Source organism: Tachysurus vachellii, chromosome 9, assembly GCF_030014155.1.
Source record: "Tachysurus vachellii isolate PV-2020 chromosome 9, HZAU_Pvac_v1, whole genome shotgun sequence".
NCBI classification, from domain to species: domain Eukaryota; kingdom Metazoa; phylum Chordata; class Actinopteri; order Siluriformes; family Bagridae; genus Tachysurus; species Tachysurus vachellii.
This window is the reverse complement of record NC_083468.1, coordinates 15,662,537-15,676,298: the sequence shown is the minus strand read 5'-3', so window position 1 is coordinate 15,676,298 and position 13,762 is coordinate 15,662,537. Positions and strand designations below refer to the sequence as shown.

The following is a 13,762-nucleotide window of genomic DNA, read 5'->3' as shown; positions in this document are numbered from 1 at the left end:
GTGGACAACGATGGACAGTGCAGGACTGTTCTGACCTCCGTTATGCAACCTTACCCACTCAAAAGTGGTCGGCTGGTAGAATCATTCAGAGAAGCGATTCTTTCCAACGATGCATTTAAGTGAGATTTGATTCATTTGATTCACCACTGAGTATTGAGTCATGTCCAGAATATAATTAATTCATAGATTACCATGATGTCTAGATGGTTGCTCAAAGCATGAACTGTAAGCAAATAGTCATAATTTGATTTAAATTAAGTTGTTTTATTGAGTAAGGGAATGCTTTAAAAGGAGGCTGTTTTATCCTTTGGCCATAATTTCCACATTTAAATTCTTTTAACATTTAAAAAAAATAAAAAATTATCGATTTCTCGATTTCTCATAGGCTAGATATTTAAATCTATAAACTGGTATTACACACACATCAATGATGTGATTTATTGATTGATCGGTTTAATCATTCTGTTGAAGCAGCTTTTTTTAAATAAATTTTATCACGTGATATAATTATCTGCAGAAATCAGATAAAAATATAGAACGCAAATGAATCATGTAGAAAGAACCATCTGTTCATGAATCGCTCACTGCGACTCTGAGGAATCGAGTGATGCTGATTCAAACGCTGATTCAGGTGGTAAAGTTTTAATCGTCGTTCCCCGTCTACGAAATAAATAACAATAACAACTTTACGAAGGGGATGGAAGCTTGTAAGCCAGAGTTAATTGTTCTTACAGGTGTGTGAAAAGGATTAGCTTAATACTTGCCCTTGCTGTAGACTTTTTACATTCTTTATATATATATATATATATATATATATATATATATATATATATATATATATATATATATATATGAATTTCTATATATTTTTTACAGGGTTTGGTCCATTCCGACAATACCTGGTAAATCAAAGTTGGGAAGCAGTTAAGGTTGTGTATTTGTTTTAGGTTTACTCTTGAAACAGTGCTGATTGAACCTGCATCATGATAGCAAATTGTTTGGTGAGGTGATGGTAGAAAAGGCCTTTTCTGTAGTTATGTTTACATGCAACCAAATAATCCTTTAGTAATTAGATTGATAACTTATTCAGATGAAAATCTCTGCTGAATGAAAAAAAAATCTAGTATTTATTTAAAAAGGAAAATATGAGTCATGTAAATGCTTGAACATGGCCATTTTCCTAGTCTGATTCACAACTTGCTCACATGCACAGTGCTGTGGTTCATATGTTTATTTATGTCTTACATTTGAGCAGAAGCTTTGTTCAGAATATATGCAATGGATATGTCAAAAGATAAAACATTTTAATTGGATTGCAATGTTTAGTGTGCACTGGGTTTAAGGTAAAAATTGGCACATGTACAATGGCAACCTATCTAGTGGTTTGAATGGTTTATGAATCATTTAACTGGGTGTCACACACAGCAAGACAAAAATTTTCCAGTACTGCTATCTTATTACTGTTTTTTATGGTTGATCTGGTTGTTTAAGCATGTTGCAAAATGCTGTTAATGTAAATGATGTTAATTAATTAATTTCTTTACACTAACAGCAGTGTGTTCAGACAAAGTATGCATTTTTAAATGCATGCTTTTTAAAGCATCTATGATGCTTTTAACATTGTGGGGCCTTCAACATTAGACAAATATCTCAAAATTATCTTAAAAATAAAACAAAACAGCGATCTCCATAATCTAAATAATGCATTTGATTTCTTGTAGGGCTTAAAGAGAATGGGCCTTGGAGCAAACATTGAGATTCATATTGTTGAGATTCCTGTGTGTTACTCAAAAGCTCAACAAGCTATTGCTGAAATATGGCACAATCTGAAACCAAAGGTAAAGAGACTGCTTTGTTACAATGGACAAGGATATTGCTTACATTTATGAGATGCCCCAGACTCTTAACCCCTGGCTGTTTTGAGAAATATACTGCAATCCTAAGTGAGGTTACAAATCCACGGTGTCCAAATGTCTGTTCTAAACTAAACAGAACTAACTAGTCATATAAAATTAATAAATTAATAAATAAAATCAATATGATTTTAATTATTGGAAGTAATAATATAAAGCAGCACCACTGATAAGCATGTTTTCTTTCTAAAAAAAAAAAAGTAAAAATGTATAATAATCTATAAAATGCTTTTTATAAACAAAATTATCTAGCATTCAAAAAATTCAAGTTTCAGTAAAAAAAATATATAATATATAGGTTTAATATTCTTGTAATTGTAACCCTGTAATAAGTCTACTACATAACTGTGACTATATTGAATACATTTTCACTTATTAAGATCATAGTTGCAGTGTGGTTTAAAATATCTTGAATATCTGTTGCTGACCATATCCAGTCTGTCTGCTGATCAGGTTGCTATCCATGTGGGCATAGCTTCAGGAACCAAATGTATTATTCTGGAACAGACAGGCAAGAACAGTGGCTATAAAGACAGGGATGTGTGTGGTGTCTGCCCAGCTGATAACTGTTGTATTCAAGGAGGAGCAGAACGACTGGATTCCATAATAGACATGAGGTCAATTGCCAAGTGCTTGAAAGGGCTTGGACTGGATGTGATCTACTCTAGGGATGCTGGGAGGTTTGTACTTTTATTGCACAGTGCTTAAAAACTTTTTCAATATATATCTATTGATTTCTTGTCATTTTTCTGTAACAGTTCTAAAATGATCTGTTAGTACAATGACAACTGTAATGCAAAAGTGTGTTTTCTCTGTGTGCAGGTACCTGTGTGATTTTGTGCTCTATCACTCCCTCCATTATGGGCAAAGGAGAGCAGCACTCATCCATGTGCCTGCCTGTACCTGCCTGGTGAGCCCAGAAAAATTGGTGTATCAGCTTCAGACCATTATCCAGGTCATGTTATGCCAGTTTGATGCACAAAGCATCTGACCGACAGCATGAGAATGCTGATGCAGACAACACCACATAATGAATTACATAGTGCTTTAATAGTCTAGTTTGGAAAAAAAGCATGTAAGTGTGTTAATAAAGACGCAATACAGTAAGTAAAACTCAACACTGGCAATTTGTCCCATTCACTTTTTTAATTCAAAATTTAAGAAAAAAAGAAAATACATGAAAATTCTTCAGATACACATTAAGCCAATGTCATGTAAAAAGTATACAGTCTGAACTAGAAGTGAGGAGAAAATAAAAATAAAGCAAGGAGGCCTCAGATACATTAATTTACGAGAAGACAAGTACCAGCTGAGCTGTTTCATCAAATCAGTTTTTCTAATCAGTTCAATGACAGGGATAAAAGTTTTTTTTTGTTTTTTTTTTCAGAAAAAAAAAGGTTCTCAGTACAGTAGAACAAGGCCCCTTTACATTTATTTGACTTATTTATTTATTTATTTTTTAAATCCGGAATGCCAAGCAAAGTAACAGTGCCTGGAAAATGATGTATATAAAACCTCAAGCTCATTATTGCAATCAAAATGCATCTATGCATCTTCTCAAAACCTGAGGTTTTGTATTCTGAGGAAATACAACAAAAATGAATGATACTTGGAAAAAGAAAAGAAAACAAAAAACAAACCAAACTCTTTCAGTCAATCGATCTTCGGGATCGCAAGGAACGGTAATTGCAAGAAGCGCTATATCTACTGTAAACTTTTCTCTTTAAAACAAAAATTCTAGTCATGTTAAATCTCTCTCATGACTACCCGTAATCTACTGGACATAACTGTCCTATTTGTGTCTGTGTTTCTGTGGTAGATTTGTAACCTACAGTTAACTAGGGACCTTGGCAGCTTTCAACAAAAACTGACATTCACTTTGGAACAAGCCAACCCTTTTGTCCATTTCATTACAGAAAAAAAAATCAAACAAATAAATATCACTGATCTATAGTAATTCTTTTTCTCAATATAAAGACATCAAAATCTACATCACTACATCTACATATGATACACTCCCATCCATATACATATGCAACAACACAAGTACAAGGCCTTTCAAAGAATGGTGATTTGGATTATGTCTTGTCCCATGCAGAACGCCATTGAATTTTTTTCCATACCATATTTTTTCCAGCAATCTGATCTCCCAACCAGGTCTCCCCATCACTGGCCACATTTTTAGCCCTGAAATTCCTCTTACACAAAACTACAACAAGCAGAGACTGAAAGAACGTTAAGTGCTACGAAACGGTACTTTCAGGGTTTGTGAGAAATTATGGAGCAAAGTGTTTTTTGTGTGCTTCAAAGTCCTTTTCTGTCTAAAGCCTACTTTGAAGGTCTAAAGCCTTGTTCATTTTAGTAAATGCTTGTTTGGAAAACCGTTCTGCTGAGACCGAGCACCTGCCCAAAGCTCCGGATAGCCAGTTGAGAGGAGATGGAGTGGCCTTAAAAACAGACAGAGGAGCAGCATATTTGAAGCAGCATAAGAGGAGAGAGACACAATAACCCAGACGCTTCTGTCTTTCTTTCTCTCTAGAAAAGGAGGATGAGATAGATGAGTATGGGAAATTTCTGGAGCAAACGGACGAAAGAAAGGACGTTTTAAACCAAATCAGCACAGCATGCAGGAACATTGAGTCTACAGAAGGCCGAATACTTAAATATCAAATTTCCCAAAAGCACATACTTTGGTGCTTATTTTACATTTTTGAAATTATCGAGTCAAGATTTAGTTTCTTACGAGCAGAAAGTGTACAAACATCTCATAGTCTCTCACAGCGGGACGGGCTATAGTGTAATCATTAAATACTGAGATGATCACAATGCTAAACAGTTTTATTTTAATGTAAACTGGCTCAAGACTATATGTACATATTTGGCTGGTCTGTGGGTGTTAACTGTTAGTAGAAAAGTGAAGGAATGTTGCAGTGGTACTTTTATAGCTGAAAGTGAAGCCGCTCTGAAAAAGACAAATCGGGTTTTCAAAAAACTTTTTTTAATGAGGAATGCAGACTAAAAATCACATCAGTACTGTATGTCTGCTGCAGGAGTTAGAGCTAGAGTAGAGTGGAACGGCACTACAGTTTCTGCTCTCTGTCAGTGCCAAAGCTTGGACAGTTAAACGATACAAAATGAGTCAGAAAATTAGAACTGTTTCAGGCCTGAACAGGAAATATAAGATGGGCAAATAAATAAATGAATGCAAAATAGTGGTTTTGCTGGCTTAAGATTTTATCTTAAGATTATAGTACAGTATAGTATATTTGATATACTAATATAAAGTATAGTATATGCTTAACTGTACTCGCTTTGGAAACGCAACAGTTTGTCTTTAGGCAGAAAATCAATCACAGCAGTATTTGTATAAAACCATAAATGGCAAACGCTCAAAGCCATCTGCATGATCGGAGGATTCCTGGTTGCGGAAATCACTTTACTGAATGGAGAGAGGATGGCTAAAGCTTATGCGGGTCTGTCCAAAATATTATATGCCTTGTCCTATTTATGGCTCTTATAAAAAGAGACAAACCAATAATACTTACAAGGAATATCCTTTTCATTACAAAGAATTTTGAAAGTGTGCAAAAACACTGATTTGTCCAGAATTGTAACCTACAGTTACAGTCAGTTAGATACCTACATTCGTCTGTAATATATTACTCATGTGTTTTTTAAATTTTATTTATTTAATTTAATTACATTTTTTAACTAAAAATGATATAAAGTGAATGAGCTTTGGCATCTATGATGTGGGATACAGTTTGGGCTGCTTGTTTTGGGCTTGCATGTAGCTACACAGCCCTCCTCTCTCCAGTCCTCTGAGAGCATGTGATTTGTGATGCTGATGAGGTTTTTTTTGTCTAGAGGCTGAAGTTTGTCTCTTACAGACATGAGAAAATAGTGAGATCTTTCTTTTTTTTATGAACATACATATATAATAACAAAAAAGAGTGAGGTAGATAAATGCTTGAAAGAAATGGAAAATAAAGTCCCCCAGTCATGACATCATGGAAAACACAATTAAAAACTCATATACATTGGGCCATTTATACAGTGATTTAAACTTCTCTCTCTCTCGCTCTCTCTCTCTCGCTCTCTCTCTCTCTCTCTCAAACACACACACACACACACACACAAAATAGAATAAATAACCCTACAGAAGAGGAAAACAGCCTTCTATCAAGGGTCAAATTACACATGGGTGACACTACTCAAAATACAAAGAGAAATCCTTCAAAATAGAAATAAATGTTTTTCAAACCAAAAAAACGAGCCTCTTTCACTCTCAATGAAATGACAAGACCACTGAGCTGGAGCCCTGTCTGTATTTGGTTTCCAGATGTTTCATCAGAGAAGCCTGCACTCATCGAGAGCGTGTGACTACGCTGAGGCGCGTTGGAGAATGCAGCCTACAGCAGCGTGTTGCATTAGAGTGCAGGTGAGCGGGTTGGGGTTTGTAAGGCAACCTAAGATGACCCAAGTAGCCCTGTCAGATGCTAAGCAATTATACAGATGGGGTGATAGTGATATTTAAAAAAAAACACATACACACAACAAAAGTAAGCTGAATCTTGAATTAAGAATGAGGCACCGGGGGAGGCAGAAAAATCACTGTACAACACTCATGGGAGGCAGAGCAGCAAGAGAGAGCGCCAGTACACCAAAGACAAAGCAACAGATTTGAAGGAGGAGCTGGGACAAGGATGCATGGAGAGAGCAAAATCTTAACTCTGACCTGAGATTCAGTTGCACCTGGGGTGCAGTGCTAGAAAACTGGTACAAGGGTGCCAAAACTACTCACACAGACCAAGGGCCTTTGTAAAAACCTACACAAACACAGTAATAATAATAATAATAATAATAATAATAATAATAATAATACATTAAAAACATAAGGCAATGGATTGTATGTGGCAACCTAGACAACCTCTCAGCGGAAGGGGAAAATCTGTTTATTAAATATAATTTTTTTCTTCCTTTTTTTTGTTCTTTTTTTGTTTTTCTTTCATTTTTTGCTAGAAGAGTATAAAGCATAAGAAAATGGACTGTAGTGGAGATCATAAAATATTAAACCTGAAGGATTTCTTTATATATATATTTATATATTTATATATATAACATCCTTGAAGAAAAAAAAAGGATAAAATAGCAGCTTCTTTCTGTACAGACAAAGAACATCAGAGCTGTAAAAAAGTTATCAAAAGTGACAAACCAATGATGTGTGTAAATGATCTGGTGGTCTAACATACAACTGTAAGACCTTCGTAGAATTGGCGGATTTGTACAGAGACAAAGAACTAGGTGAACAAAATACCTGCCGTGTACAATGCCTCAAAGTCTATGCAAACAAGTGTCAAGACCGGTGATCCTCTTAGCCCAAACGGTTTGCTTCATGTTTGAGACAATCTTGTATGCCTCTTATCTGGCTCAGCACTTGGAACATGTTCTTTGTCGACGTTCGCTGTCAGATGGTTTGTATGTCATTTGAAACAACACATCGCGGCTGTGCATCTCTCAGATGCTGGAGTGGACACGGTCATGTCACAGTTGGATAATCAGAGCTATACCAGAGGGGAGAGCAGACCGACTGCTTTACCAGGAAAAAAATTATAGCATGAGGCCAGTGTAGGAGCTATAGTTTCATGACTGCAGTACTTTCTTGTTCAAACAAAATTTAGGAAGTAAAGAGGGGAAACATAAACATGCTGATTAATAAATATGAAAAAGAAGTATTGATTTGGTAAAAAAATAAAATAAAATCGGCAGTTTCAAAAAGCCCCATCTTTGGGGCTGGAGCAAACGACAACTTGACCAAACAGGCCACAGTTCTAAAATGAGAACAAACTATCCTAGCAGAGATGCCCTCTACTTTACCTTGAAAGAGAAATGTGACGATAAAGAGAGCAGGTGAGGGAAAGATATGCAGCATGGCAGAGAGGAATATATGCGTTTTCATTCGGCAAAAACCCACATACACCTCTAGACATGCACACACAAACACACACAAGCCCTTTAAAAAGTGCTCAGAAAGTTGGGCTTGTTGGGTGATACAGGAAAAAAAAGCCTTTTATATACAATTCTCTGGCTGAGAATATGCTTATACCTCTTTAAACCTCCTCTAGAAAATTAAAAAGCAACAAAATATGATACAAAAGAAGTTTCTGCTGCAGCTCCCCAGTGTGATGGTTATGTGAGTCATTTTAAATATTGCCAGAGCATTACGCAGCCTTTCTGTGTGCCACACATAAATCTTGCACTGTGATAAAAATAAAAATAATAATAATAATAATCATCATCATCATAAAAATAAGTAAGCAATGTACTGATTTACAGTAGGACATTGTCTATCTGGGTATCGACTCCATTTTTGCTCCTTGAGTTTGTTTTTTCGACTAAGAAAAAAGTACAAGTGACCACAAACATGTGTAAGGGAAAATATGGGATACCGTGTGCACGTGGGGCAATTCAGCAGGCCGACGACTGTGGAAGCGGAAGCGCTCGCTCGTTTTTGCGGCCGCCGTTCATGTGTGCGTACGGCTGTGTGTTGTCGAAGTGTGAGTCCAAGGCTGGAGACGCTGTAGAGGAAGAAGGTGAGGTGGAGGGTGTAGGGACTGAGGTGCAGGTCATGGGGGCAGAGGGCAAAGTAGCAGTCTCTGTAAGCCCCTGAGAGGAGGGTGGAGTCAGGGTGGAGGCAGGGTCCAGCGGGATGTTCTCCATGTTTTCCACGTCGAGCTCCTCTGTGTCAGGTGGCTTGTTCTCATCGCTGTAGAAGAAGCTGACATCACTGAAGGACGGCTCCAGCTCCTCCTTGATGCTGCTGATGATCTCCAGGAAGGAGGGACGCATTTTGGGGTTGTACTGCCAGCACATGCGCATCAGCTCAAACCTATCAAACGTTCACAAAAAAATACACACCAACGCTGAATAGATTCTGCATGGCCAAGTCTTCAGCAGAGTGAAAAATATTATATGTGTAACATTATAGTCTAATTGAATAATCTTTATATATAACACAGCTTATAACCTGTTCAGTCTGATAAGCCTGATAAGCCAATCAGTTAGTCACATGTATAAATCCAGGAAGACCTGGCCTCCTTTAAGGCATGTGATACCAGCCACTACATCCTTGATAACTAGGCTTGCATGTAATTAGTATCTGCCTTATTCATATTAGTTAAAGGACTTACCCCCTTTAAGCTCAGATATCAGAGATATAAACAATATTATTAATCGCTGTAAAATAAAGATGACTCTAGAAAGAACAAGAAGGTCCATCTGTTTTGGTTAGCACTTATTCTACACTGGGTCACAGGGAGCCTGGAGCCTGTCCAGAACCCTCGGGGCACATGGTGGGGGACACAAACCCACTGCAGGTCATCATCACATACACACTCGCACAAGCACTGTCCCACTACAGACAATTCTGAGATGCCAATCAGCCTACAACGCATGCCTTGGACCTAAAGAAGAACCCAGAGATGCACATGGAGAACATACAGGGAAAAAGAAGAAATCAAAGAGAAGCCAAACGTGCTAACCACTAAGAACTAGAATGTAACTAAATAAAACAAAGCCAAATGTGCAAAGCTTGTATTTGGGTTCTGCTTGATCAATAGGTGGCACCAGACCACTGTGAAACTGAGTTCCTGCAAAATGTTTTGAGTACACACATAGTAAAGTCTGCATGTGCTGTTATGACCCACACGCCCTCCCAACTGCTGAGTCCATACAGCCAATCATGAAAAGCTGACGGCCTCATAAAAAAACAGGGTCATTACAGCTCGATGTGGTGCAGCAGCACTCACATCTTACACAAACAAGCTAAGAATATCTGTCCAGCCCACCAAAATAAATGCCTATGGCTCAGCTGCGGAGTAACAGGCCTCTACAGCCTCAGTGAGACATATCAGAGCACGCGCCTCAAGTCAAGCAGCGCACCATAATGGGGGAGGCTGCTTTTTTAAGATCTTCATTGAGTGCTCCTGAAAAAGTTAATTATACCATTGGTTTAAACTGGGCATAGACGATTGATGACAGTAGTCCCTGGAGCCAGTCTTGCAGTTGTTTCTAGTCCTGTCTGCCCTTTTGCTTGGACACACACAAATCTATAGGAGTCAATGGATTGATGTCTAATCAATCCAATAAATGGAGGCCAATAAATACATCGAGGAGACAGTAAACGCTGACTGCCATATTCACTCAACAGAAGTAACCAGTCATTAAAGATTCAAGTATAAATGTAATATTGTAATTGTTCTTAAAGCAAACATAATAACACAGATTTAAGTAACATATAGATGGGAATCCCCCATTTTACCATTTGGTAAGTTTTCTGCGAAAATAATGTTTCATCAAGTCATTATCACTCAATATGCTGATTTTTTTGAAACTGTAAATGTGTAAGTCATGAAATTCATATGTTCATTACAAAACAAGCAAATTAAATCATTTGTTGTTTTTTTAATTAACAATATTACTATAATTGTAATTATGGATAATAATTTGAATTGGTTTGATGGATATTTTATAAATATACAAAATATGGTGTCCTATTTATTAAATAAATTTATGCTTAATTTTAATGACTAATAAGTGATTTATGATTGTCACCAAGATTCAGTTTAAATTGTTGTTTTTGAAACTGATGCATTGAACCAAATTGTCTAATTTTCATAGAATATTGACCACTGTGGCAAAACAAAAAAGGTCGTATTAGCTTTTAATGAATTCTAAAATAAAAACGGGTGAACAGGAAATAAACTGCTGCTAAGCCATGAATTTAGAGACCAGGGTCAAACATATGAACACAACACAACTGTGAGCTAAAAATCTAGCAAAAATATAAAGCTTCATTGTGGCATTAGTGCATGTTCCGTTCTTTCTGCACACATGCTAACAGAAACTGGCCTCCATGGATGGGCTGCCATGGAAACCAAAGGTTTGAATCTGAAAAACAGCAGCCTTGCTCTGTAAAGTGAAGCCAATATTAGAGAGAACGAGGAGAAAAGAGAACATGTGAACGAAGAGAAAGACCTCATGCCGAGTTGCTGACATCAGCCTACAAAAGGGGAAATGTGCACTGACACATACAGTACACACACACACATACAGTACACACACAAACACACACACACATACACACACACGGGAGATGGTCCCAGTGAGCGGCAATGAGTGGTGCTAATTGTCTGGATATGTGAATCCCATCTGGAGTGGGCAGGTCATCCTAATCTGGCTGGTGAAATGGTTGGCATTCTCACCCATGAGGCATGGCATCCCTTCTATGGGCTTCATCTTACTCTGCACAAGGAGCATCCCAACACTGTGAACTTGAGCAGCTCCTTTTAAGCTGTGACGTGAATCCTCAGATTTTCCCATACATACACACTTGCTGACGTAAGAGCTGCATTCTCACGACTGAATCCATAAACAGATCATGAGCCAAGTCTGGAGGACATGCCAGAGCTGAGCTAATGGCTTTAGATTCTGGTTAGGTTTCCTCCTAAAATGCTAATATGGTCAGTAAAGAAAAGACTGGCTATTGTTTACTGTTAGACAGCATTGCACCCACATGCATAACTATGGCTGAAGACTGAATACTAAATGCTGAACACCAAATACCAAGCACTAGTATATATTTTAAATGTATTAATTTCTTCCTGTAACACTGCATTCATTTCTTCCTGTAATACTAACACTTCAGTTTAATTTCATTTTATTTTATTGGACTGTCACAAAGCAGCTTTACAGGAATGGAATTTTTTTCAAATGAATTTAAATTAAAGATGATATGCGGGAGAACGATGATATGAGAGGAACCATAAGGGAACCCATCCTCATCTTGGTGACAATCAGATTTATCTGATATTTTTAACTGAACCTGAATTATAAGATAATGAGAAGCATGACATCTTGTGCTTTAAATGAAAACTTTTGTGATGTTAAATCATTGGGCAATCTTCTGATTAACAAACTATTCATTTGTTTGTGTCTTTACACTGTCACTATGCACATAATACAAAAACAACATGACTGAACAAAATTACATACATGTTTATCACAGATCACAAATTTTGCCTACACTCTGGGTGAGAATTCGTTAAAAAAATAAAGGTCACTCTTTTTTAAGGATAAATCTATGATTGTGTAATATTAATGTGTCTTTTCTACTGCAGTAAAATTCAAAATGCCAGATAATCAGCTAATATGAACAACTGCCAGATATCTATTACAGTTTAACTATTTGCAAAGGTTATGTTTTGTTTGGATTTTTTAAGGACAGTGCTTGATGGAGAAAGAGACAAACTCACAGCATATCTGGGCAGTTATCCGGTTTGTCCAGCAGGCCTCCTTCCATGACGAATCGCAGTACCTGCTCATTGGACATGCCCTGGTAAGGCTGCTCGGCAAGGGTGGCTATCTCCCACAACACCACCCCAAATGACCTAAAGATAGCAAAGAATGAGAGAGAGAATGAGAGAGAGAGACAGAAAGAGAGAGAGAGAGAGAGAGAGAGAGAGAGAGAGAGAGAGAGAGAGAGAGAGCGCACAATTAGATGTTGCACCCTCAAGCTTCTATAGTAAGTGCAGGGCTGGTGAATCTTGCAGCAATCTGTTCCTTACTTAAATAACCTGATTCACTTTGACGGCAGGAAAACAAGGCCAGTGGAGTATAATGCAGAACGTGAATTGCATTTGCAGGAAAAAAACACTAAATTCATATGCTAGCCTTCAAGGTTTAGCAGGACCTGGGTTGGTCCTCTGAGCCATTTTTTATCCAATAACTGGAAAAAAGAGGTTTCATGTGCTAGTTCTATATAAACACAACTACCTCTGTAGCACCCAATTACCATAATGGCTACTATTTTTATTTCTGTGCTGAATTTTTTTGGCCAAGTGCTCTTTGAAAATGCAAATACGTCTATATGTTCTCAAGCAGCAGGAAAGACAGCGCAACAGCAGGGAAGAACAAGAACACGTACACAAATAGCTCTCTCACAGTTCTCTCTATTGCTAGTCATTATTCATTAACTCTCTGTGGACACATTTTCTGCACTGGCCCAAGATCTGAGGCGCAGCTCTGGTTCTCTTAAAGTGAGCCTGTTGTAACAGTGAATTTTATCTAATTGGCTGCAACGGACGTGTGTTGAAAAGCAAAACCACAGCAAAGCAAGGACGGTTTTAGGGAGGAAGGGAAAAAAGGCAAAGAACAAATGGAGACACCTACGGGTGAGGTTTATATGTGCATTTATCCAGAGGACTTTAAAAAACAGCCCATCCGGTACAAAGACAGGGCAGTGGGTTTGGTGCTTTCAACCATGAGCCCATCATTATTGCACATCTGGAGGATGTTAAGAGTGCAATATGGCACCAAGCTGGTGCAGTACACATAACTGGGAAACTACACAAAAGCAATGGTCAGAGTTCTCCATTTGGCTACAGTAATGCTGAGTTAACACAATCAAGTAATGAGACACAAAGTCTGACAAATGCAATATCTTGCAAGTTTTTATAGGCTGGGTTTGGACTAATGGTTGGTGATGTAAGTAGTGTTAGAAAAAACAATGCATAAAAATATTAGAACCTCAAAGAACCAGGCAGTTACAAAAATAGAAATTGTTTAGGAATTTGTGTGCTCTTATTTTTATTGAAAAATATGAGTAAAAAAAGTTGGCACTCCGTCCAGGGTGTATCCTGCCTTGATGCCCGATGATGCCTGAGATAGGCACAGGCTCCCCGTGACCCGAGAATAGTTCAGATAAGCGGTAGAAAATGAATGAATGAATATGAGTAAAAAGGGATGTGTCATTTAGTTTAGTTTAGTTTAGTTAGTCTATTAATTCCTTC

The 13,762-nt window shown here is 37.5% G+C and overlaps 2 protein-coding genes across 4 annotated transcripts in view; one reads left to right on the top strand and one right to left on the bottom strand.

Moving 5' to 3' along the window:
• Positions 1 to 532: 532 nt before the first annotated feature.
• On the top strand, positions 533 to 2,934 carry pgpep1l (pyroglutamyl-peptidase I like). Of its 3 annotated transcripts, none has more exons than XM_060877892.1 (5): positions 533 to 734; positions 877 to 929; positions 1,722 to 1,838; positions 2,421 to 2,593; positions 2,736 to 2,934. In XM_060877892.1, the coding sequence occupies exons 1-5, from the start codon at positions 698 to 700 to the stop codon at positions 2,902 to 2,904; spliced, it is 549 nt and encodes a 182-aa protein (XP_060733875.1). In that variant the 5' UTR covers positions 533 to 697; the 3' UTR covers positions 2,905 to 2,934. The 3 variants fall into 3 exon arrangements, with proteins under 3 accessions (XP_060733875.1, XP_060733874.1, XP_060733876.1); XM_060877891.1 differs by having other exon boundaries at positions 2,367 to 2,593; XM_060877893.1 differs by lacking the exon at positions 1,722 to 1,838 and having other exon boundaries at positions 2,367 to 2,593.
• Positions 2,935 to 5,664: 2,730 nt separating this feature from the next.
• Positions 5,665 to 13,762, bottom strand: part of igf1ra (insulin-like growth factor 1a receptor) — a 90,198-nt gene continuing 82,100 nt past the window's right edge. Inside the window, exons 20-21 of the mRNA XM_060877886.1 lie at positions 12,227 to 12,361; positions 5,665 to 8,802 (exon numbers count right to left, since the gene is read on the bottom strand). Coding sequence (XP_060733869.1) covers positions 8,382 to 8,802; positions 12,227 to 12,361 — 556 coding nt within the window. The 3' untranslated portion in view covers positions 5,665 to 8,381. The remainder of the gene's footprint in view (positions 8,803 to 12,226; positions 12,362 to 13,762) is intronic.

Coding starts and splice junctions, on each gene's coding strand:
- pgpep1l (XM_060877891.1), top strand. CDS start 698: ATGGAAGCTTGTAAGCCAGAGTTAATTGTTCTTACAG. Junction 735..876: donor AGAGTTAATTGTTCTTACAG/GTGTGTGAAAAG, acceptor TATTTTTTACAG/GGTTTGGTCCATTCCGACAA. Junction 930..1,721: donor AAAGTTGGGAAGCAGTTAAG/GTTGTGTATTTG, acceptor GATTTCTTGTAG/GGCTTAAAGAGAATGGGCCT.